The sequence below is a fragment of the Stegastes partitus genome, unplaced genomic scaffold (assembly GCF_000690725.1).
Source record: "Stegastes partitus isolate 25-593 unplaced genomic scaffold, Stegastes_partitus-1.0.2 Scaffold142, whole genome shotgun sequence".
NCBI classification, from domain to species: domain Eukaryota; kingdom Metazoa; phylum Chordata; class Actinopteri; family Pomacentridae; genus Stegastes; species Stegastes partitus.
Genome location: NW_007577873.1, coordinates 226,962 through 253,544, shown reverse-complemented (window position 1 = coordinate 253,544; position 26,583 = coordinate 226,962). Strand labels below are relative to the sequence as shown.

The window sequence follows — 26,583 nt, the reverse complement described above, 5'->3', positions numbered from 1 at the left end:
TTATTGTTTTGTTACCTTACATTGATTAAAAACAACAATTTATCATCTTACCACCTTGTTTAGTATCATCTCCAGCTCCCAGCCCAGCTTCTCATTGATTGGCTGAGACTTAAATTAGTCCACCAATCACAGAGCGTTGCCTGAAGGTTTCCATTTTTCTCGCTGCTCTCCCGACCAATTAGGAAGAGGTTGCTGGGCAGAGAGACAGGAAGGGAGAGAGAGAGAAGGAGAGAGATCAGTGGAACTGAGCTCAGAAATAACCAATTATAGATAAGATCAGATGGTAAAGCAATGGAGTCCCTCTGTGTTCCTGTAGCTGTCTCTCTCTCACACACACACACACATCCATCCACGTAGACACACACACACAACAAACACAAGTAGGTCAGAAAGCAGCCTTGTGAAGCCGTGTTGGGTCGGCTGGTGTTTCTGCAGGGTGCTGTTAGCTAACTGGCCTCCAAGGTACAGCGCTCCATCTGTGGATGGTGTTGTGATGTTGGTGCAACTGTTGTTGAGCTGTTGTGTGCACTGCTGGACGTGCTGCCAGGTTTAATTTACATGAGCAAACGCAATGTGTGAAATCCTGTTGGTTCTGCAGGTCACGAGACGAGCGCATGATTCACAACATCACAGGTCTGAAACTAACTCTGTGACCTCGCGTTCATGTCACCTTCTCGTTTTCACCATTACACTTGCGCTTTAATGTGTGAAAAAGCTGGAGCTGGGTTGAGCAGAGTGCAGTTGGACTTGACATGAAAGCACATCAAAAGACGTGTAAAAAAAACGTCCTCTTGCACCGTCGTTTCAATTTAATGATATGGCGGTTCAAGAGAAGTTCCACTAGAAATGAGCACAAGCTGGCCTGATAGTCAGGCAGTTGCTGTTTTGTCAAACTTCGTTATTCAGTTATGTTTACGTAGATGCTTCAGGCATCGGGCCTCATGCAAGAACCAGTTATACAGATTGGATGACTACCACAGACCTGTCATTTAAGCCCTAAACTGAGAGACTGCCTTCTTTCACATGGGAAAACACACACATTTGACTTAGCACACCAACATACACCAAAGCTGATGTAATTTAAAAAATACATATACCAAACTTAGTACTCCGTTGACATTCTTTTCACCAAACAATGTTTATGCCTGTTCAATTTACTGAGATGCTTATTCGACACATTTATTGGTATATGTTGTCACAGCAGCTTCTACATTACAATAATTAAGTAGGAAGTCAAGCTGAAAAAATCTGTGCTGAGTGATTGTTGTCCCCTTGGCAGCATCACATGAGTCATTCTGCTTTATTTTAAAAAAGCGCTCTTTTGTCTTGCGATTGTGATGTCCTTTGTAGATTTGTAAACTACTGTTGCAAAGCCTTAAGTTTGGCAAGTGAGCGGTGGATTTGACTGGAGAACCAGAGGACGCTAAGAATTCAGTCAAAATAATTAACAAAATAAACATCATGCTGTTTTCAAAAAGTCTTCATACTAGTGATTGAGACCACAAACTCATTGGGAACATTTTTATTGATGTAACAAACAAAGCCCAACGTAGGGTTGTTTTCTTATAGATAATCAGACTTATTTTGTCGCCCCCTGCTGGCTGTTAGAAAAACAAATGTAGCTTTAAAACATTTCTATGCTGACTTCATTTTTCAGACTCAGAATCTACATCTGCCTATTATGAAGACTCTACGATTCCAAACCTTTGTGATTAATTTTGTGTCACGGGGCTGAAGACATGACTGTAATGTACGTAAACATTTGTTTTGCTTTTCTGGTGAATTCTGAATGCAGAGTTGAAGCTCTATAGTATACTATTCATCTTTTTACTCTTGTTTGTGAATGAAATTTTCCAAACAAACTGGAACACAAATCCTTATATTGAACCTTTAAGGATGCAATGCTGACTGTGCTCATGTTCAAATGTCCTGAATGTCCATCTCTTCATGACTAGGTGTTATTGATCAGTGTGTACAATCAAAAGAATCTAGAAAATCCCTCTTGGAACACAAACAAGAGAATTTTGGGTCAGAATATGTTCTTGCATGAGGTCTGTTGTGTGCCTCCTTTGCAATTCCAAAGAAGATTTTTTGGGGGTGAATTTAAAACTCTTATCCCCATTAAAATCTAATACAAGGGAGTTTTTTGTCAGCAGGAAACAAACCACACAACGTTACTGAAGTTTGATCTTTGCATGTTCGGCTTCATGCATGTTTCCACTTGTGTGCAGAACTGTGCTTCATCGTCACCACTCAGAAAAAAAAGAAAGGCTTTGTCAAACACTTGTAAACATGTCAAATACTGGCCATTGATGCTAAAAATATAGTAATTACTCCTACTTATGGGACTAATCAAATATATAATATGTAATTTGTGTATATGTTTGTGGACAACACGCCTTGTTAGCCTGGATGCTAGTGGAAAATCATCATCAGCGTATATGGTTCGAATAAGGAAGCACATATCCTGTTTTAACCAAATTACCAATAACTTAATTAAGGACATTCTGTCATGCTGTCAGTTGCTGTTATTTCCAGAATCACTTGGTGGACAACTAAAGCTCAGCATTTCCTGCCAGTTTTTCTAGGTTGCATCTGCCCGACTCTTTAGATGTCCCAGTAACCTCCTCAGTTTTAATGAAGTCTTTAGGATAGGAAGTCCTTCATCAGAAACTTTCCCTCTTCAGTACATTTCAACATCATGATGTGTCTCTTGAAGCAGTTGTTCTGTCACCCTTACAGTTAAATTCTCTTAATCCTTTTCCTAATCTTAATCATTTTCATTTAACTAAGCACAGTGTAGCTCTCAGTAGCGTTTGCGCTGTTATGAAACAGTTGGGTATCAGTGTGGGGAGCTTTATGCCAAGCAGCAGCTTCTCATCAGGAAGCTGCAGTGTACAACCCTCCAGTGGACTATTCTTAGATCCACTTTTCTAGGGCAAAACTATTATGCCCTCCTTCTTCTTACTGTCTCTCACATTATAGATCTTATCATCTTCCTGCATAGCTTATCTCATGTTTCTTTTTGAAAATTAACATGGATTTGCTGAATAATTGGGTTACATTAAGGTTGTAACGTCTTTTGTGGAGTAGTACACAATTCTAATGTTACAATCCAAATGTACGTGTAGTCCCCTCCTAATTTTTTGTTGTATATTGTTCCTGTATATATGTACATTTAGTCAGTGCTTACTGTATCCCTGGACTCTGGTTCAGTTATGGTTAATTGTTGGCGTGAAGATGAAGAAATGTGTAATTTTGAATAGTGTTGAAATTTCCCACAGTTTGGAAAGACCTTGAACTTTTAAGTTCCCCGTTTGTTATGTACATTGGTCAGTTGGTGGGCACCATGTTATTGTTTAGCCAATCAGTGCCAAGTCAGGATAATTTTGGTAGCCTACCGGGTTCTTAGTAGGGCGGGAGTTAACGCAGAACATGCTGCAGACGTAAGTGCGGAGAAAGGAGAGAAAACGGGAGGAAAAGGGAGATGTGAAGCGCTGTTTGTAAGTTCTTAAAAGTGTGTTAAATTGCTATATTGTAGGATAATTTAGAGCGGGTTGTTTATTAAGGGTATGTAGGCAGTTAAAACGGGAGAATTAGCCGGGTTTTGAATGAAGTATGCACAGTCAGACAGGTTGCTTTGTTAGCATGTGTCTCATAGCCGTGTGGGATTTTGTTTGCTAGCTAGCTGTGGCCTTGCTGCGTTGGGGGAGAAGAGACAAGTCTGTGAGGAGCACGGGGTTTTTTTTTGCTTCTGAGTGAGTATGGTTTATAAAACTATAAAGACGAGTAAATTTATGGTTTATTGACAGGATGTTTATTAGTGGTTTCTGAATCTTATTGATAGTGTGCTTCGGACACTGCCGCACCTGCTGCTGCAGTAGAGGTGCTCAGGGCTTCCCGCTGCAAGAGAAACCTGCTTCCTGCGCACGCGCGGACCAGGCCGCAGGGCCGTTTCTTCTCATCGCTCAGCTGATGGACAACTGAGTTGACTTGACTGCTATATCTGCTTTGTCCATGGGACTGTGAGTACAGACAGCTCTCCACCAGAGGTCTTACATGAGCTCCAACTGCGCGCCAACGGCCATGGTACCATAAACTGAATAACAAAATCCCGGGTATTATTTAGACATTGTTTAATTCATTTCTTTTAATTTTATTTTATTTGGGGTTTTGAAATAAATATTTTTGTGGGTCTGCATACAGAAGTCTTTGTGTTTGACTGTCATTTGTGTTTAAGATGTTTTAATTCATAGGAGGTTCATGTTATTTATGGTTAACAATGTTAGATCTGGCTTGTTAAAAGTGATGCATGGGAGTTTAAGCTCACCCCACAGTATAGCTATTCAGTAAGCTAACCGGGCCTCTCTGCCTTTTGTGGAGGTCATTTGCCTGTTCAACGGTTACAGTACTGCAGATTTCAAACTAATGTGTTTTGTTTGTAGCTCTCACCAATTCATCTCCCATGCANGAATGAAATTTTCCAAACAAACTGGAACACAAATCCTTATATTGAACCTTTAAGGATGCAATGCTGACTGTGCTCATGTTCAAATGTCCTGAATGTCCATCTCTTCATGACTAGGTGTTATTGATCAGTGTGTACAATCAAAAGAATCTAGAAAATCCCTCTTGGAACACAAACAAGAGAATTTTGGGTCAGAATATGTTCTTGCATGAGGTCTGTTGTGTGCCTCCTTTGCAATTCCAAAGAAGATTTTTTGGGGGTGAATTTAAAACTCTTATCCCCGTTAAAATCTAATACAAGGGAGTTTTTTGTCAGCAGGAAACAAACCACACAACGTTACGGAAGTTTGACCTTTGCATGTTCGGCTTCATGCATGTTTCCACTTGTGTGCAGAACTGTGCTTCATCGTCACCACTCAGAAAAAAAAGAAAGGCTTTGTCAAACACTTGTAAACATGTCAAATACTGGCCATTGATGCTAAAAATATAGTAATTACTCCTACTTATGGGACTAATCAAATATATAATATGTAATTTGTGTATATGTTTGTGGACAACACGCCTTGTTAGCCTGGATGCTAGTGGAAAATCATCATCAGCGTATATGGTTCGAATAAGGAAGCACATATCCTGTTTTAACCAAATTACCAATAACTTAATTAAGGACATTCTGTCATACTGTCAGTTGCTGTTATTTCCAGAATCACTTGGTGGACAACTAAAGCTCAGCATTTCCTGCCAGTTTTTCTAGGTTGCATCTGCCCGACTCTTTAGATGTCCCAGTAACCTCCTCAGTTTTAATGAAGTCTTTAGGATAGGAAGTCCTTCATCAGAAACTTTCCCTCTTCAGTACATTTCAACATCATGATGTGTCTCTTGAAGCAGTTGTTCTGTCACTCTTAACACACTTTACAGTTAAATTCTCTTAATCCTTTTCCTAATCTTAATCATTTTCATTTAACTAAGCACAGTGTAGCTCTCAGTAGCGTTTGCGCTGTTATGAAACAGTTGGGTATCAGTGTGGGGAGCTTTATGCCAAGCAGCAGCTTCTCATCAGGAAGCTGCAGTGTACAACCCTCCAGTGGACTATTCTTAGATCCACTTTTCTAGGGCAAAACTATTATGCCCTCCTTCTTCTTACTGTCTCTCACATTATAGATCTTATCATCTTCCTGCATAGCTTATCTCATGTTTCTTTTTGAAAATTAACATGGATTTGCTGAATAATTGGGTTACATTAAGGTTGTAACGTCTTTTGTGGAGTCGTACACAATTCTAATGTTACAATCCAAATGTACGTGTGTATGATGTACAATCCAGGAATCAAGATGTACAACATTATTATGACAAATAGTTCTCCTGATGGAACCGTTCTGTCACACAGGATTGTTTCATGGAACGTCAGAGAGTTAAAAATCTGATCGTCGGTTCTCTCTGTTTTCTCTGGCTCTGATAGATAATGTTATTTTAGCAACTGTTTAAAGATAACATGCCTTTTAAACCTGTTGCCAGCTCTTTTGTTAGAGTTATTTAATGAGAATTTGAGCTTTCCTTTTACTTTCCTCATCTAATATTTCAACTGATAAATCTCTAAACATTTTATAGCTTTCTCCAAAAACACATCACAGCAAATAGGACACTACTTTTAATTGGATATGTGCAGTTAAGGTTTAAAAATATCCCTACCAATACTGGCAAATTTGGAGCAAACTGTGGAATTTTAATTTTACTTTGTGAGAATTATATTAGCACAGCTTGCTCTCAGGAGTGTGAATCTATGTAATAAACTGAAACTAAGAATAAACTCTTCCGTGGCACACTGCCCAGATTAAGTCTGTGTTGGGAAACACTGGGCTCTTTCTCTACGCTGCTTTTGATCTTTGCATTCCTTTTGTAGAAAACCTAAAATAGATGTTGCATTGTCAGGCTTTGCAGCAAACAGAGGATGGCAACGTGGCCAGAAGCAGGGTAATAATTGAATCTTTTAGCAGAGAAACAAATACGTACCACGTGCTCATAGTATTCAAGAAGCATTATCTCATTTTGCCTTTAATTTATCTTCCAGTTTGTCCTTTGTTAAACGAAGGAAATCGACGTTGACCGTGCATTAAGGTTTTTTCCTGTATCCTGCCAGCTGCAGTTCAGCCAATCAGAACACGCGGCCGACAACAATGCCCATTGCCTCATGGGAAATATCGTCAGCACAACACACACATATACGCACACACTCATGTACATACAGACGCTTTATGTGCATATCAGCTTTCCACAGTATGCCGTAGACATCTGGTTAATAGAGCAAAATCTACTTTACAAACACACACTCTCTCACACACACACATACACACTCACATTCATGGCTTATGGATACGATAACTGTGTTTCCTGTTTATATAGCTGCCTTCCTGTTAAATTAGAGGGGGAAAGAGGCTAACAGACAGAGGGAAGTCTGTGTGTCTGTGTGTGTGTGTGTGCGTGTGTGTGTGTGTGTGTGTGTGTGTGTGTGTGGGAGGCTGATAAACAGAAAAGGCTCATCGCTGCTCTCCATCTTTCAGCATGGAGGGCTGCATCACTGAAATATTGATGAATCGACTCTGTGTGTGTCCATGTGTGTTTCCATGTGTGTACATGAAGAAAACTGTAGTTTCTTAACCAACACATGCGTACTTACTGAAACAGCACCAACACAGAACGGTAGACAAATATCTACACGTAAAGATAAAATATTAAATATATGTTTACCTTGTGAGGTGCAGAGAGGGAAAATGTGGTTTGGATGAATAAGAGGGATGTATTTTTTTGCTATTATTATCTTACACTTCATAATATATTAAGAACAATTATCAAAATATGTGAATAATTAGTGCAACCATTTTTACAAAAGCTGTGTAAAGACTTCAAAGTACATAATTAGCTAAAAACAAAGCTACTAGGGCTTCCTGTTTTTGTCATAAAGGAATAGTTTAACATTTTAGGAAACTTGCTGCTGTTGTTGAGAGCTAAAAGAAAAGTAAATGTGCAGTTAATTTGAAAGAAATGGGATCTTTTTACTAAATTTACTAAGCTTTCAAACGCAACATTACATACATGTTGAAATTATATGCTAAGAATGAAAGATGAAAATGCACACAGATTGAGAAAAATGGTATTCAGACACATCAATCCTATGACTTTTTTAGCTCACTTGAATACATCAACAGAAGAATAAGTCATATTACAAAACAAACTCACATGTCTGTCCTCATTTGGGCTTGACATAAAGCAGGATGGTGTTCTGCTGATTGCATGTCAGCTACTGGATCTCCCTCGTGTGTTTGTTAGTCAGTAGATGACTGACTGTGAGTAAACGATAATGAGATTGGAGCCTGCAAGTTGTGGCTGCTTAAGTGGTTTTTGCATCGACCAGGACTAATGTGAAACAGATTCTCAGAGATGTCCTGACCTTCTCCTCCCTTCTTTTGACCTTTGCCTTTCAAGCTCAGCATCTCGTGTCTTTTCCTTCTCACGTTCCTCTCTCTCTCTTATTCTGTGTTTCTGTCTCTTCCCAGCAAGACTTCTGTCTCTCTGCTGGGCGCACAAGACCTGTTGTCGTCACATTGTATTTATAGCCAGGTCGCTCCCAGCGGGCCCTGGCCTCGCTGTGATTGGCTGCCTGATGTGGATGAGCTGGCTCAATATGCAACACTTCCCATTCTCTTCACTTTCCCATCAGGAAATGGATCAGTCACAGCCAAAAGAATTTGAGCATGCACTTATGGGTAGATTATACACCCTCAAAGAAATATGCAGGCTGGCACTCCCACACACATGCGCTCTCAGTGAAGTGTAATGCATTTAGAAATGCTTCAGTGTTTTCTTTTTCTACTTTTAGCATCCTCCTGCAGACTCAACAACTCAGAGAACATGAGCGCTGAAGTCAGTGTGTTATTCTATACAGTGAATACATAAGTACCCACTATTCACTGCAACAGATTTTGGCTCTGACTGATTGGTGAAATGAAATCACATGTATTTGATGATTAAACATGAAGTGGTTCACATTGCTCACCTTAATCATCTTCAGTGGTTACTGTGCCTCACAGCACTATGTTTAAGAAGCAGCAGTCAGTGAATACAGGATCTTCACTGGTTTTAATTTTCAATTCAGATTTTCAGGCAAAAAAATTAAATTGTAGTTCATTTAAAGTTTTCATTCTTCATAAAAAGATACTCAGTTTTGTCTTTAATCAGTGATAGGGCAGCAAATGACGGAGCTCTTTGCAGGACATTATTCATCATAAAATATCGGGTCCCAAGGAAACTAAATACACTGTATTTTGTAATATGTTTGGTGCATAAGAAGAAATGTAATAGCAATTAGTTTTTGCTTCAAGGCCATTATTATAGAACACATAAGTAGTCTGCTGATTTAGATTTCTCTGGATGTTTTTTAAAAAATATCTAAATAGATGCAGATGAGGTATTGTCTTTTTTGTTCCACACACTACTTTGGGTTGTCAAAACCAAGTTCCTACATTTCCCACAATGCAACAGTTCAGTCTGATGCTGGGTTCCATTTAAACTGGGCATTTTCACTTAGAAAGATAAACAAAAATCTAATTTCGAAGCTGTAGGGCATGACAAAGGCATAATGTCATTGGTTTTTTACACATAAGATTTGAGTTTAAATTTCATTTGCAGCACATTTTATTGTATTATATTTTGACTTGAGCCTCATTTTGACTTTCTCATTCACTTCAAGTTTTTCAGTCGTTGTTGGGTTGAAGTTAGACACCAAAACAACGTGGTTGGGTTTAGAAAAGGATCAAAATAGGCAGTCGCTCTTATCACATTTACACAGCCCCATTTTGTACGTTTCCAGACTGACAATTTCATTTGAGATTTTATATGCACTAATTCACACAGCCACCATAATGAATTATAACACACCTACTGAGCCTTCTAAAACATGTTGGCGGCCCCTATTGGCCCACATGTATGGGAATTGCACTGATAATGCGCCATTTACTGGGCTGATAACATCTGAATCATCCAAAATGGCTGCTCAGTACATTCCCTGTAGTGAAGGCTGTAGAAATGTCCTGTTTATTAGCACTTCTGTATTATTTGTATCTCATTACATCAGTGGTACACATATTACTGTCCAACTTATATCTGTGGACGTGTTTATACACTGGTACCATAGCTTATTATCAACTGTTATTGCTAACAATGGATGACCTGAAAACAAAGGTTGTCCTGGAGGCCTAAATCTTGGTTTTCTGGATTTCATACTGCACAAAGTATTGTACAGCTTGGGATTAACGTCATTCCCAGGTCTAACTTTTTAAATGAAATGCAGCATGTTGCTCAACTGTGTTATGCTCGTAGCGTCTAATTTAGCCTGGAGCTGTTAGCTGGTAGAGGTCACTTCTTTCCATCTGCACACCCCAAGGGTTGTTTTCCCCTCTTTTTTCTAAATTGTACACTTCAGACCTAACTGATGCTAACTCAGGTGACACCACTTCAGGCAGTTTCTCTGATTTCCTACAGCTCCATCTGCAGCCACCAAAGGATTTGAGCATTTTCTCATATGCAGTACTACTTGACAACACCAGACACGCTTTGTTGTTTAAAATCTGTGGAGTTCCCCTTTGTGTATGTACAAAAACCAAGTGGCAAACCTCACATATTCCACTGTCTCATCAGCATCTAACTCAAGGCCTTTGGAATTATGGAAAAGTTTATATTGGCATGATGGACAGATATGTCTCTGCTGTTCTTTTAATATCCAACTTGCATCTATGTTTGTGTGTATGTACTCGTACTAATCATGTCAAGGGAACACACATCTGTACACACAGTCACGTTCTCTACATTCATCTACTTCTCTTTCAGGGATTTAAAAAACAGGTTCTCTTGACAGTAATCATGTATTTTAAAGGTTAAAGTAAGGCTAGGACAGAAAATGAGTCTAAATCAATATAATGTCCTCTGAAGAGATGGAAACACAACACTGTCTGTGTGTGTGTGTGTGCGTGTGTGTGTGCGTGTGTGTGTGTGTGTGTGTGTGTGTGTGTGTGAAACCTTGATCTGCCTGCATGTCTGGAAGCAGAATAATGACTCCAGTGACAAGTGAGTGAGTCGTCTCATGTGATTGAAGGTCATTTGGCCTCTTCAGTGAGTCATCTATCCCCTCGCCTCCTCCTCCTCCTCTTCCTCCTCTTCCTCTTGCCCCGTCTTTATCGCCAGTTCGAATGTAAAAAAAACCCAACAACAAATAGATTCAAAAGATGATGCTTTTATTGATGTTTTTAAACCTACATTGACTTTCTATTACTATCCAGAGTCTGGATTTATTTACCCCTTGTGTTTTTTTCTTTCTAAGACCTGAAAGTGTAATTAGATATCAGTTATGGAAACCCATGAGCCTGTGTCTGCAGCAAATGCCAGGATAAGTTAATTTATAAGTGAACTCAAATGCTAAATTGAGTCAATTGTAAATTACTTTTTTATGCTATTGAAGGATTTACATACTACATATGCTGCAAAAACCCCCCCAAAAAAAAAAGATTGCATGCTTGGGGTTTGTTCATGCAACCAAACTTTGTGCGCTCGTTGTGGGCTTCCATGGCAGTTTGTATCAAGTGTTTTGAAGGGAAACTGTTGAATGTCGTACGGGACAATTTTCTTCTTGTTGTTGATGGAGTGTGGTATGTTTCTCCCTCGTTTTATTGTCCAGAGGGCTGTACTACGAATCGAGATTAGTGGGTTATCAAGGTATGTTGAGCTACAAGTCAGAGTTTTCAGTGTCACAAAGGTGTCTCTCTTTTAACCTGCTAGATCTCCATGGTAACTTGTGCTGTGGAGCTAATCTGGTCGGGAGCAAGTTATGTTCTGAGTTTTGGATTTAAATTGGCTGGAAAGAGTGTCTCCTTTTAACCAAATCATTTTCTGACTGTTATTTATGAGCAATACAGGTTCTCAGCTGAGGGAATGTGTTTTATCTGCAAACATGTTGTGTTGCATGTTACTAATATCACTGAAAGAAGCTGTGTAGTTACAGTATCACACACTGTATATATCGTGATGCCATGGAAACCAGACCTTTGTTTAGTTGGCAATGCAGAAATCACAAAAATATGTTTTTATGTTTGGCTCTGATTTGCTGTCAAGTCCGTTCACACTGCTGCTACTGTAGCTGATAGAACACAAATGAGAAAATGGATTATTCTACTGGTATTTATTACAGAGAATATTCAACATTCAATAACATTAATTTTGCTTTGATTTAGCCAAAATTAAAGTGAAATCCTGCATGATGGCACAGTGTCAAACCGAAATGCACTTCAATACAAGATCATGTTTAAATATATTAAGTTTAAAGTTTAACTTTAATGTGCAGCTATCAGTTGGAAATAAGCGGCTGCATCAGTAAAATGTTATATATTAACATGTTTTAACAGTTTTCTACCAGCATTTCTGTCTTGCACCATTTGCAGTGATGGCGCTTTTTACCATCATAATTTTTATATTCCTCATTGTTCTCCATTAAAACAACGTGTTGACTGAAGCAGCTGCACACAATTGTTTCATTTTGTGCAGAGGAAGAGTCACATGACGTGTTAAACGGCTCCTTTTTATGTGAATGCGCACAGAGTCTGAAGCAGAAAGCCTGAGTTGATAAAGAAAGTTGATAACCACCTTTGTGATACACGTAGTCTCTGGCTGGGGCTTACTTTGTTGTCAAGCTGGTAAAGAAAGCACAACTATGTTAAACTTGCTTCATAGTATACCCCTCAGCAGGCTAAGTCTTACCTTGAAGCAAGCTAAGGGGTATTTGTCGATCTTCAGTGGATTCAGCTATGAGCAAAGGAGGTCCATAAATCTCTTCCTCACTGTTTAATCCATATGCAACATCTCTCCTCTTGCGTGTTTGGCTCTGGAAAAGTGAAATTTCACCCCAAACTTTTATGATATCTGCTGTGTAACTTGCAGGTTCTATGTTCACATCACTTATGCATTCTCCCCAGTTGGCCTCCTGAGATTAGTTACAGTCCTTAACATTGTTAGGGCTTAGCAAGCACCGTGTTGTGAGACTTCAGGCATATGTAGTAGAGGTATAACTGTGTGGAAAAATGCTTTTTAAATCCTATTTGGGTCAAACTTACCAAACGTTTTGATTCTATCATGCAGTTTTATGTCCCAGTGAACACTGAACTTACAATCATGGTTCTCCCACTGGTCACTTAGATAGCAAAATATCTTCCCTGGGGCATCACCAAGATAGCTACCAGGTGGGGAGACTTGCCCATAAGGACTTTGTTTCTTGCAATTAAGTTCAATTTGTGTTTGCTGCATTGACTATAACAATAGTGGCCAGCACTTCCTTACTTTTAAGCTCCAGATTTATCAGAGATTTCAGATAAGTCTTGCTTTCTCTTTCAGAGATACACCTTGATTGTTGACGTGAACTCTGTCTACAAGTGGGAAACTAGTAACTACTGTTCTAACAAATATTTTCCAGGAATAAGTTCAGGAAAAGGGCAGCACTCCGGTGACTTTATCTCATCTTTATCATATTTGTATTTTATTTACAACTAATGGAGACGAGGCTTTCTTTTGATTTGCATTTGTTTTCACTGAAAAAACATTTCTGCTCTTTGAGGAACACAAATTCACTGCAGGAGAAATGCACTTGTTTCCTGTTATGAGCTCAATGTTTTCCGAGCTGTTTTTGTTACAATCAGGGGAAATGTAGAGTATGCACCATCTTTGTTTCATTTTAATTGGATGAGGTTGCATTTGTGAATAGATGTAATTAGGGTTTTGACACAGTTTCACACAGCAGATCTTTTATCCCTGAATGAAATTAGAACATCAATATCCTTTTTTCCCGTTCGGATAATAACATGCTGAAACAGGTGGAGAAGAACTGAAGCCCTGAGGTAAATGTAAAGTGTCTAGTTGTCCATTGAAGTCAGAGGCCATTCACATCTTACATTATAAGAGCCTATATATAGGGGATTTGCATCTATCTAACCAGCCTATCAGGGAGAGGAGACATGGGATGCATGAGAGGGAGAATCCCTGACATGAATCAGCCCTTTAATGAAGCTGAAAGAATATGACAGAACACAAAGAGCAGCAAACCAGGCAGTCACACACACACACACACACACACATACATATACAGAGCGAACACAAAGACAGCTTCAAACAAAGAGGCTTTCTGTAGAGCTGCTGCAGACGCATCCTCTCTGAAGGACTCCACTGTACTCTGCATGGGTTTAAGTGTGTTTTTGTGTTCGCTCATATAATCAAGTGGACAGTGTGGTATGTGCAAATGTTACAGAACGTATAGGCTGCACACAGTTGACACACACACACACACACACACTGTCTTTTTGTATAAAGAGCTGGAATGTGGCCAATTCAAAATGACTGTGGCCCCTGTTTGCCCGTCTTGGGGCCCCTTTTCCTTTCTATACTTTCTGCCTCAGTGTTGCTTCTGCCTGCCTATCCTGTTACTCAGTTCTCACTCTTTTACATTTCTGCCCTCAGGACAGGGACCCAGATAATGATGCGTGTGTGTGTGTCTACATGTGCAATTCACTTTCTAGACTTGAAGATTGCATCACTGTGACCTCAGGCCTTTAATCTCCACGGTAACCAGAGATGCTGTAACCAGAGGCTTGAAATGATAATGACTTTCTAGCAGTCACAGAGTTAAGACACATACAGTATGAGACTTGCACCTTAGATTTTCACTTTAAAGGGTAGAAATAACAACTAGAAAGCACCCAAAGGGAGCAAACCTCACAGGGATGATGAATGATGCGATGCATATCATATCATTGTTTGGAAGTTCTTTGGGTTTTGAGCGGTGTTTGAATCTTTGTTTGTGTTGAGCTACTAGGAACCTCCTCCACCTTCTAGTAGGCTCAGTAGCACATCTTCCATTCTGATCATTGACGAACAGAAAGTAACTTAGTAACTTGCGATCATGTGAACAGGTGCATGTAAAATCTCCAGTGGAGTCGCCACCCTGAAAACATACAAAATGCAATTTGACAACGTGGTAAATGTAGCAACAAGGTGTATTTTACCCCAAACCATGATCCTTTTCTAAAGCTAACCAAGTAGTTCAGTGCCTGAACTTAACCAAATACTGACTTAAAATGCAAGAAAACACCACCGAATTACAATTCTGAACTTTTGCTCCTCTATCTAAGTGCAAAATTGCTTCATAATGAGCACCATTTCATGCAGTGATAACATCCAAAATTGTAGGAATTGTCGTGTTTGAATGGTACTCAGTATGTATTTTAATATTGAGTCTGATGAAGTGTCTCACATAGTCAGACCTGTTTCTGCTACGCTGCTTCAGTGCTAGAAAATGGTCTTGCTGCACTTCTTTATCTTGGAATAAAGCAATCACCATTGTTTTGAGCGGCACTAAACACAGTGATGGTAACCCTGAAAAAAAATGACTGAGGAATTGTGTCGGTGGAGCATCTCTTGTATTGCACGATCCACTCTGTGGTAGAACTTGCCATTTTCAGCATTAAAGTTGCTGCTCGTTTTTTTTTTTTTTTTTAAGGCTGTTTTTGTCGTTTCCTTGACCAAAGGGAATTTGAAAACAATAACACACAGACAGCAGAAGGGGAAGGGGGAAGCATTCTGAAAAACATGGGGGTAAATAACAAGCTTTTACCCCAAGTCTACATTTAGTCAGTCAGGCTACCCATATAGACACAAAAACTGCAAAGAGACAGGCAAAAATAACAATGGGATACACCTGCAGCAATGCTAATATACTGATGCCAATAAGATAGCATGCTAACTTGATATTGACTATGTCTTCAGTTTATTTCAAAATTCATAATTTGTTATTTCATGTATTTAAAAATGCCCCATATATCCTGAATATTCTGCCTCGTTGTTTGTAAGTTGTTGGAGGAAGATGGGAATGTCATTAGTTTTGCAAATATTTGGTCAAAAACCAAAGTAGTGAATACATTCAAACAATGATGTGAAGATGGTTAAGATTAAAAGTTAAGAGCCGAACAAATTATTACACTTCATCCTAAGATATGAATGTCTTGGAAACAATCCCTTTATCCATCCATCATCAATACACCGCTTAATCCTCACCAGGGTCGTGGGGGGCTGGAGTCTATCCCAGCTGACTCAGGGTGAAGGCAGGGGACACCCTGGACAGGTCACCAGTCTATCACAGGGCTACACTTAGAGACAGACAACCAAGCACACTCACATTCACACCTACGGACAATTTTGAATCACCAATTAACCTCAACATGTTTTTGGACTGTGGGAGGAAGCCGGAGAACCCAGAGAGAACCCACGCTGCACGGGGAGAACATGCAAACTCCATGCAGAATGATCCCAGTGTCCTCACTGTGTCGCACACTGGCGACCTTCTAGCTGCGAGGCGACAATGCTAACCACCGCTCCACCTTGCAACCCACAATCCCTTTATATTTCAGTAAAAACTAAAAATGTAAATCTGAGTCCGGTGAGGTTATCGTTGACATTCATGTCATCATTTTCATAAATATTGAGACTATTATTGTGCTGATGGAAATGTCAGGAGGATTCATCATCTGGGGAGCAGTGATGTCTGTGAAAAACTTCATTACTAATCAGTCGCTGTGGAGCTATTTCAATCTGGACCAACATGGCTATCAGACATCATTAACATTAGATACTGTGTGTATCCAATCAACGAGAAGGTCGATACCATATTTTATTTCATGAAAAGGGCACTGTGTAATTTTGTCCTGGTCTACTTTTGAACATGATTCATGTCCAAAGACCTGCAAAGTTTCAGCAGAGCTCAGCTCGTTGTAGCGTGGTGTCATCATGCCGATGTAAAGCTGCCAACTTCCAGCGTCCGCCTGCTTCGTCAGCACAAAGTCTGCTCACACTGCAGCTCCAGCACACAAACACAAAGACTCTACTGTTTAATGTCCAGATGAACTTAGTTTGACCTTGATGAGCTTCAAAAGCAAAAAAGACCCATTTTATGTTTTCTGTTTTCCTGACAGCTATTTACATCATTTAGAGTATTCCATTTTTGTTCATGAAACTCGCTGTTGGTTAAATGTGTTAAGATGCCTTTGATGAATTGGGTTTTGTTGGGAAGGATAAAAACCTGATACGGAAGTTATACCTGTTAATATCAGTATGGTTTTATACTACAGTGTACTTTTTTTGTTTAAATGTGAGTCAGTTTGGCTATGACACAACACAGATTTTAAAGGATTCTGACAACAGGATTAGTCAAATGAACTCTGGTCCAATAGATATCAATTTCCCAGCAGCAGTATGTGCTGTAACTCAGTATAAGCAGCCATCTAGAGTCACATTGAAAATTAGCAGCATATCACATGTCAGAAAAATGTATTTTGGTGATACCTGATGTTCAACATCGACCTGATTTTAAGTGAAAATTACAACTTAATTTTTTAAAAATATTACAACTCTTTGATTTCCTCATAACAGACAACAGATGTCTTTTCAGTACATAGCGAGTTTTTAGCAAAACATATTACTTAATTGTATGTATTTATGTTGTGTTTTTATATACAGATCCATGCTTAAGCAAAATAATTGCTGGAGCAAATATTACTTCATTTTCTGTAGTATCATGACATTTTCTTAAAAAACATTCAGCTTTTTGTCATAAAATTTGAACTTTTTCCTTCAATTCCAGTTAAGAGTTTTGGATTGTTGGGTGTTTCTGTCTCTGCCTTTGTGAAGCGCTATGAGATGACTTGTTGTAAATATGCGCTATACAAATAAAATTGAATTGAATTGAATTGAACTGGTGATGTATACGTATGTGTATGAATGTATGTGTATAATGATGTTTTGATGGGTAGCTTCATGAGTACTAATGCAAACTCTCTTCGCTTTTGTCAGGCAATGGAGAGCAAACTGCTGGTTGGTGGAAAGAACATCATAGATCACACTAATGAGCAGCAGAAGATGCTGGAAATAAAACGGCATGAGATTGCTGAGCAGGTAAACCGGTGTTTGCAAATGATCAAATCAAATATATGTATATAGTTGTTATATTTACAGCACATTTTACTGTTAGATATTATGTTTTAAGACATTTCTCCCTAATACGGGTGCACAGTGCACACTTTGGTTACAGCAGACCAGCTTTATTGTAATGGTATAACAAGCAATATTTGTGGAGAGGAGTGTTTTCTACAGCCTGAAAAACTGGAAGTACTTCAGAGTTTAGAATACTGCAGAAAAAGTGCCTCATAATTGCCTCCATTTGTCTCAACATGAGCTGAAGTGAAGTGTGACATTTACTTTATGCTTTCAGTCACGTAATGAGAGGGAGATGCAGCAGCAAATGCTGGTCCAGGATGAAGAGACGCTAGAGCTGAGAGAGACTTTCACTTCTCTGCAACAGGAGGTCGAGGCCAAGACCAAGAAACTCAAGAAGGTAAAATATCTATAGATACTCTACGTGCAGCTACACATGATGATACAGAATCAGGTGTGCACAATGCAAATACAGTGGATATGCTCCTTTATACATGTGCACCAAATGCAAAACACAATGACATTGACACACATACATAGAAACACCTTCTTCTTTGTTCCTAATGTGAGAATATCCCTCTTTACCCTTTCTACCCCTTTGACCCCTGACCTGGAACCCAATGACCCCCTGCCTCGGACACATGCTCCGCTCGGACACACACTTATATCTCAGTATCTCAAGGTTTGTCCTGCCGTCCCCTCCTCTCTTCTGATCACCTTCTGCCTTGTGGCCGATTCACGCTTTTCCACACTAACTTTTGAAATCTGTTTTCCCTTCCTGGTCAGAATGCTCCAAATCTCCCAGTAACTCACTAAAAACCTCCAATGCAAACCCTAAAACAACACTTTTAAACCCTTCCCCGCTACTTTTTTGCTTCCCAATCCGCTGCACCGGCACGAACAAGCAGGACTAACACCCAACAGGCCAGTGTGTGACTGCGGATGACAATGTGACTAATGATCTTGCGCTGATCTTTGCTCCCCTGATTCCTAAGCGTGTCCCGTCTACTGCTCTCCTACTGCATGATGCCCTCACTCTGAGCAAGAGGGAGAGTAAACATTTTTCACACTGTGCATTTGAAGCTCAGAGGGCAGTATGTGAAATCCAAGGAATGTAAAAATACAACCAGTTTGATAAAAGAGATCGCCTGTTAAACATGTTATCTGCCATAAATAACCAATTACAAATCTGCTCTTCCTGGTTTTGTTTTAGGATTTCTTGACTTTTTGAGCATTTTAGGCATGTGCAAGATGAAAGACAAGTTGTCATAGGTTAGATTAATAGTTGTGTATTATTGGGCTGCCCTGTGAACATGTAGCTGACATGTGCTTTCTCATACTTGTAAGTGAATTTTGGGGCGATGATATATGCAGATTCATCATGGACATCATAGGACCTGGGATTGGTCATCTTGAGCTGCTTGTGTTTTTCCTACAAGTTCTCAGTGCCAAAGGAAATGTGCAGGTCATTGGAGAAAGTGTGCTAGCAGCTATCAAAAAATATGTTATTTGTTTAAAAGACATTTTCAAGGAAGGTCTCAAGTGTAAGGTGGCAGGAATATTTTTAGGAACTTCCCTACTAATTGGCCACTTCAGCCTTACTGTTGTTGTTGTGTTGCTAGATCCAGCACCTTCAACTGAGATGTTAACGCCAAATGGACTAAAACAATGAAAAATAGTAGTTACTGAACCTAACTCCAGTTCTGTGCAGGAAACAGAACAATGGAGGTCTGTTATGTTAGCCTCGATGGTGAATTTTCTATTGTTAATGGTGATGTCAGAGAGGAGAGACTGCTACTCAATGAAGACATCAAGAGGGCAGAAAAATGGTACTTGTTGTCTCAGTGCTGCTCAAAACATCTACCCAGAAGTCAGTGCATTTTCCTCTCCTGAAAGAGGTTCTATAGGGGCAGTTCCTGCAGTCAGTACACACAGAGGTCATTGTCGCCTGGAAGTTTCAACAGTGGAAAATGGTCAGTTCAGTAGCAAAGTCATCACAATTGCAAACGTAACTGGAATTGTACAGCATTTGTCTCCTATTTAGTAATAATCACAATAAGACTATGATGACAAACAAACACAGTTCAGGGACATAAGAGCATGTAAGTCAACAAAGCAAGTTCACATTTAAGTAGGTAAAATAGAGATTTTAAAATAAAACTAAACGTATTGAACTACTGAACGTATACAAATCCATTGTGTCATGTATGAGGTGTGTCAGAAAAGTTTCAGGATCGGTGTCACAAAAGATATATTTCAAATCCAAACTACAAGTTTTCCCCTTTGAAGTATCCCCCTGGCGTCTAACACACTTCCCCATCCTTCTCTGCCATGCACTCCTGGAAAGATTCTTCCAGGATCCTCCACCGCTCCGTCGTCACAGCCATCTTGATGTTGTCCACGTCTTCAAAGCGGGTCCCCTTGATGACCCCCTTGAGCTTGGGGAAGAGGAAAAAATCCCACAGAGCCAGGTGGGGTGAGTAGGGAGGTTGCTCCAGCACGATGATGTTCTTCTCAACCAGGAACTGTCGGATGCTCAGGGCATTGTGAGCAGGCGGGTTGTCATGGTGAAGCAGCCACGACTTGTCCTGCCACAACTCTCGCCTCCTCTCACGCACTGAATGTAGCAAACTCCACAAGATCTCTTTGTAGACGCACTGGTTGATCGTCGGAAGGGGAAAACTTGTACGTAGTTTGTAGTTTGGGTTTGAAATCTATCTTTTGTGACACCAGTCCTGGAACTTTTCTGACACACTTCCTACATATCAAGTATATATTCTGGTTTGCTTCCATTAAACTTCAAGGATCCTCTTCTCAGATACTTTAAGAATAGTTCCATCTACAATTTAGGTTTTGGTTGTAAACACTGAATAAAGAAGAAATGCTGAGAAACACAAGAGAACCGTCTTCTGAAAAAGTGACTCCAACAGTTTTTAACAATCAGTCAAATTGCCTCTTATTGATCACATTTTTAAAGCTTTACTCTGGCCATGTTCAAGCTGCAGGAACATGAATTTCAACTACAGCGTCATGTTTCGGGCCTAAAATCAGGATTAGCCTACTTGGGTGAAGTCAAAGAACAGTGTGAAAGCTCAGGAGCGCTGGAGGAAAGTGGAGGAATGAGACGAGGAGAGGGAGGGCTGCCATGTTGGTGAGCTCCCATTGGCTGGCCGGTTCTCCAGACACCAGTGCCTCCAGTGCTGTTGCTATGGGCAACCAAGCTTCAGCGAGCTGGAGACCAGTTCATCAGCCACATTGCACAGGGAGCCTCACTCCTCCTCACCCTCTCTGCTTGTCTCTGTGTCTCTCTCCTTGTAGCTGTACGCCAAGCTGCAGTGCATCAAAGCAGAGATCCAGGACGTGAATGACGAGCACGTGAGGAGCCGACAGGAGCTGGAGCAAACTCAGAACGAGCTCACCAGAGAGCTCAAGTTCAAGTGAGTCGCACACGCTTCCTGAAGAGTCTGCAGGAGTCAGCATTAGATACATACTAGTCCATGCTGCACAGGCATTTATTCTGCCAAACACTGACAGATAAGAGAGTCTGAAAAAAAAACGATCAAATGTAAAGATCGGAACTTTAAAGCTCAATAAAACTGACTTTTTAAAACATTGTGTGAAATCTATATACAACAGCTCAACAGTGTCTCCTTAATTTTTTTGCAAACATAATGAAAATGAGTTATTTAAATGATGACCTCAGTAACAAGAACTGTATTTTTATTTTTAGTTTATCTTGTGAAAATAAAAAATGTTTGGTACACTTTGCTCAAGTTGACTTGTTGGACTTCTCAGGTGCCAGAACTTGGTACGTAATGATTTGGTTTATTTTTTCAACGTTATAAAAAAGACTAGAGACCAGCGTGCAGTGGCATCACGCAGCCCCAGAGCCCATCAACATGTTGACATATCCTTGAGTTCTCAGTCCTGCCGTCTCATTTCTTAGATTTTACATCCTCTATTATTTTCCTCGTGAAGAAAAGGAGTCAAGGCAAGGCTTCAAAGCAATCAATTCAATCTGACGAATGTGGCACAGCTGTATCACTTGTCCCTTGTTTTGTACAACCTACAGCTCGATTTTATGATCTTTGTAACTTATAGGTTTATTTAAAAATCAATTCCTAACATGGCAGAATGTGAGAATAAGTTGTCACATATTTTTATTTTTTAAGCATGCGCTCACACACACACGTGCTGTGAAGTTTCAAAGGTTTGTGACACACAAATGAGATCTATGCAAAAAAAGGGACATATTATAATTAAATGCTATGCAGTATATTATACACCCATATTAGTCAATCCTGCTCCCAACATGGTTCTTGTATATTCCAGCTGTGTGTCACAGCTCTTTTAAATTGAAGAGACTTCCACAAAGGATTCTCTATACAGAAAGATATATGAACACCTACAAAGTGCTCAAAAATGCCTTTGTGGTAGTTCCCACTACAGTAGGAGTCTCCAGGAAGACATTTTGCCAAGATGACACACATAGACTCACAAGGTGAAAACAAAACCAGTTACACTATGCTATGTAGGTGTGTTGTAGCCCATGGCCTCAGGTAGAAATAGAAATATCAGTTACGTACTGTTCCTGCCGTTGATGACTGGAGAGAACGTACAGTTTTAAACACTGAGGCAGAATTTAACCCTTAACACTCACCAGCCTTAGCACAGGCCGAGTGAAAGTGCTCCTGTATTTTAAATGAAATCAGTTTCAATTATATAGTTTGAAAGCTCAAAACCTCTCAATTAAAGTACTGTAAACCATTTTAAGATACACATATCAGAGCAACAACAGTGTCTTTATGAGTATAAGTGTATACACAGCACAACTGTCCCCTATAGGGCACATACTCACTGAATCACTACGTGCTGCACGCTATTTTTACCACCAGAGTCTAACCAACTGTATTCCCTCAAGCTTTTAGTCTTTTTTAGTAAAAAAAAAAAAAATTAAAAAGTGTAAACAGTAGAAATATGTTTGCTAATAATGTACTAGAAATGTGTTCCTAATGTTGAAATGTCTTTTGCCCAACAACCCGTTTTGTTTTTGTCGTCAGCATTAGCTCCCTTGCTGTGTTCATGCACTGCTGATGTTTGTCTGAACTGTCAGAAGGATGTCAGTCCTGTTTTGCTTACTGGAAAACTCTTGCTAAAAAAAGGTCTTGATAGTCTGCTCGCATCAGTTGTTTTTTTTGTCGGCACAAACGACAGTTTGATTTTTCGAAGCAGGGAAAGCACTGCATTTGTAAACTTGGTTTTGTGCAGCTACCTCCAGTAGCTTTGCTCCTCCAACAGCACGTCTGCTTCTCAGGTAACATATGATCACAAGTTGACTTTTAAGGATTCAAGGGGGCTTACCAAAAGCATGTGTTTACAAGCTTATAGCAACATAGTGAATTTGTCAGTAGAACTGTGTGGACTGCTTCTAGTCAACTCGTCACACAATAATAGATTTAGTGCTGATACAGAAAATAATGCTCATGTCCAAAATGTGAAAGAAAACAAAAGTTGAGCTTAAACACTGTGTTTCAGTCATAATGCTGCTGTCATCACAACCTGGGGACCATGTGACTCCGCAGACTTATCTATATGTATGTAACATAAAACTTGGGATAAAATGCTGTATGTTGTCTATCTGCAGATATCTGATCATAGAGAACTTCATCCCTCCAGAGGAGAAGAACAAAATCATGAACAGGCTGACCTTCGACCCTGAGGAGGACCAGTGGAAGTTCCAGCCTCTTGTTCCCGCTGAAAGGTCAGTGTTAGGTTTAGATGTGAGGATATTCCCATTTGGGATATGAGGTGGAAATAATGAACTCAAATTGCTCCTAATTTCTGTCTGAGTTCATGACCTTTTGACCTTCCTGCTCCTTGTGTCACCTGCTCTTCTTCTCTTCACTCTTTTCTTGTCGTCCTCCACCACTATTGAAGCAGGATCAGAGAAGGCCAGATGCTAGATTTTATTTCTGTCTTGTGGTTTGGCATTTTCAGCATTGATTTATAATTGATTTTTGTGTTGCTCTCTGCCTCTGTTCAGTAAATCCTCACAGATGAAGAAAAGGCCAGCATCTGCAGTCGGATACAAACGACCTATCAGTCAGTATGCCAGGGTTGCCATAGCGATGGGAGCTCATTCCAGATACAGGGTAGGTGTGTGTGTGTGTGTGTGTGTGTGTGTGACTCATGTTGTAGTAACATAAATCTGTTTATTGTGGGGACTTGACTTCCTCCAGAATATAAATCCTCAAATTCTAGACTATTAGGTTTAATGTTAGAGTAAACGTGCAGCAAATGAATAAAAGTCAATATGACAGATTGTGTGTGTGTGTGTGTGTGTGTGTGTGTGTGTGGAATACAGAAAGTCTGTTCAGTTGTACATAAAAGAAGTCAGCCATTGCTCTGAAAATCATTGAACTGATGAAATCAGTCTTAAAGCACAGATCACTTTCCAGCTCCTCCAAAGTCAGAATTTATTTATTTTTTGTCCTTTGTGTTCATAAACTAGAGACATCTGTTGGTATTGTTTCATCAAAAAACAATCACTTTTAAGACATCATCGGGTGTGTGTTTGCTGCTATTCCTATCATGAAATGCATGAATAGACCATATAAGTCTGCTTGCACTGGAATTATACATTTATTCTGTTTAAATCTAGTTTGATAGTTTATTCAAAATGTGTTTAAATCTTTTTGGATTATCAAATAAATCAATTTTCCCATTTTAAATGTTTGAAAAATGGTTTCTTACCAACCTTGTAGTTTAGGCTATGCCAGGAATATTGTGATGTCTACTAGGAAAAAAGAAAACACAAAAGAAAATGGAGATTACTTAAAAGAATAAACCAACAAAAAATAAAATCTCTTTTGACAGTCCAGACATCACATCCTCTGTGCTTAAAATGCCACACAGCAATTTCCCATCATGTCGTCTTTAGGTCACAGCGACCTTGTAGTTAAAATGTTAGACTTTTTAAAAAAAAAAAAAAACATGCACCTTATTTTTTCTTTGTTTCTAAAAAACTTTCACTTTATGCTAAAAATAAATTACAAAGCAAACCAAAACCTTTCTTTTAAATTGCAAAATGTGATGCATGCAGCACAGTGTCCTCATTAAAGCATCTGAGATGACATAAATTAAGTAAAGGAAACACTCAGTAAGTGTGATCCAGATGATGCAGTGTTTCTAATCATGGCTCACTCTTGTGTATTTCTGTATACAGGCTGAGAACATCATGTTTCTGGAGCTGGACATGACTCCTCCGAGCACAGCCTCACTGGATAACTCGACGGAGGCAGATCCCAACCAAAGTCCCTCCATGGACAACTCCCCCACCAAGGACAAAGGCGTCCGCAAGTCTCGTTCCTGGTGAGCCTGAACTCCTTTAACAGATCTTTAATGACAGATCAGAACAATTAAGTTATCTTTAATGATCACACTTACTGCACATGGCTACTGCTTCATGTTAGCACATCTCTAAATAGAAATAGTTTTATACCACAGAGCATTTTAAAAATGCTGATCTTTATTTTCTTGATACAAAATTAAAATAGTTTGTTGTATTGGTGTCTTTTATTGCCAAAAATGTTTTTATTAGAAGGAGTATTCTATTGGAGAATAAAGCAACATTTGTAGAACACACGTAGCATTTTAGAACATACGTAGCAAAAATATATTATTGTCTGATGTTTTTAAGATCTGAAATATTGATACTAGTCGTGGCATCAATAATACAGTGTTGGTCAGGTTGTAGCCTTATGTAATATTTTTTCTGAATACATCCATCCATCCATCCATGTTCTATACACTGCTTAATCCTCACGAGGGTCGTGGGGGGCTGGAGTTTATCCCAGCTGACTTAGGGTGAAGGCAGGGGACACCCTGGACAGGTCACCAGTCTATCGCAGGGCTACACTTAGAGACAGACAACCAAGCACACTCACATTCACACCTACGGACAATTTAGAATCACCAATTAACCTCAACATGTTTTTGGACTGTGTGGGAAGAAGCCGGAGAACCCGGAGAGAACCCACGCTGCACAGGGAGAACATGCAAACTCCACGCAGACAGATCCCAGGTTGTGAACCGGCGACCTTCTTGCTGCGAGGCAACAGTGCTAACCACTGAGCCACCTTGCAGCCCTTTTTGAAAACAGACATGTTTTATTTTTATTTTTTATTTTTTTTTGCAACAACGAATTGTATTGGTTTTTAGAAAAAGTCATTAATGCAATTAATTTGCTCATTAGGAGTCATAATTTGCACTTGTGTTGAGGTATAAAACAAAAAATATTTGACTTTTTATGTGTGACACCTGCGTTTTACTGTTAGGCCATGTCTGACGACAGAGCTGTAAACGGTTTAGAGTCAATGCATCTCTAAATGGGATTATTCAGGATTAGCCACACCCTCTCCAGGCCATCCTAATCTCACGGTTTATCTCTCATTTCCTCAGCTGCGTCTAATCTCAGGGCTGCTGGATAATCTTATTAATCTGTCTCTCAACTATATGTAAAAAAAAAAAACCCAAAAAACCCCAAAACATTATGCATGTTTTAATTTTAATTACCACTTCTTCTTTTTTCTTCTTCTTTTTTTTTTGCAGGTGTCAGACTCCAAAATCCATCACCTCCTCCTCCTCTAATGTTTCCTTGGCGGCATGTCACACCGCCACCCCCACAGCAGCACAGTAAAGCTTTAGTGAAGAGAGTTTTTTTATTCCTATTTATTTTATTTCCTCCACTTTCTTGTTTGACCAGTGGTCCTCTTAAAGACTTCCCAGTGAGGCCCACAGCTGGGACACAAACACACACCACCACCTCAGCTGAATCCTGGGAGCTCATTGACTGCAAACAAATGATCTTGTGACAGCAAAATAAATGACCTTATGAACCTCAGAAACTCTGCTGATCACCAGTTCCTCCTGTTCTACGGATGTAAAGACCCAGCAGAACCTTCTCTACTGCATGTTTGAGGCCGAGAGCGTCGGATCGTCCTCTTTAACTGGCTGCAGTGCTGAACTGCCCAGACTGTTGTGTGTGTG

At 39.7% G+C, this 26,583-nt stretch overlaps 1 protein-coding gene and 1 long non-coding RNA gene across 3 annotated transcripts in view; both read left to right on the top strand.

Annotated features, from left to right (window-relative positions):
• Nucleotides 1-26,583, top strand: part of kif3ca (kinesin family member 3Ca) — a 36,470-nt gene that overhangs the window by 9,499 nt on the left and 388 nt on the right. Inside the window, exons 2-9 of one of the 2 annotated variants that reach the window (XM_008279024.1) lie at nt 17,395-17,496; nt 17,813-17,935; nt 18,209-18,217; nt 20,854-20,972; nt 23,180-23,296; nt 23,579-23,687; nt 24,761-24,906; nt 26,146-26,583. The exon at nt 26,146-26,583 is cut by the window's right edge and continues 388 nt beyond it. In XM_008279024.1, coding sequence (XP_008277246.1) covers nt 17,395-17,496; nt 17,813-17,935; nt 18,209-18,217; nt 20,854-20,972; nt 23,180-23,296; nt 23,579-23,687; nt 24,761-24,906; nt 26,146-26,233 — 813 coding nt within the window. In that variant the 3' untranslated portion in view covers nt 26,234-26,583. The remainder of the gene's footprint in view (nt 1-17,394; nt 17,497-17,812; nt 17,936-18,208; nt 18,218-20,853; nt 20,973-23,179; nt 23,297-23,578; nt 23,688-24,760; nt 24,907-26,145) is intronic. The other variant, XM_008279025.1, reaches the window with a different exon arrangement.
• On the top strand, nt 3,132-4,208 carry LOC103355286 (uncharacterized). The gene is made up of 2 exons (XR_520081.1): nt 3,132-3,503; nt 3,685-4,208. It is a non-coding gene; the product is annotated as an uncharacterized LOC103355286 (long non-coding RNA).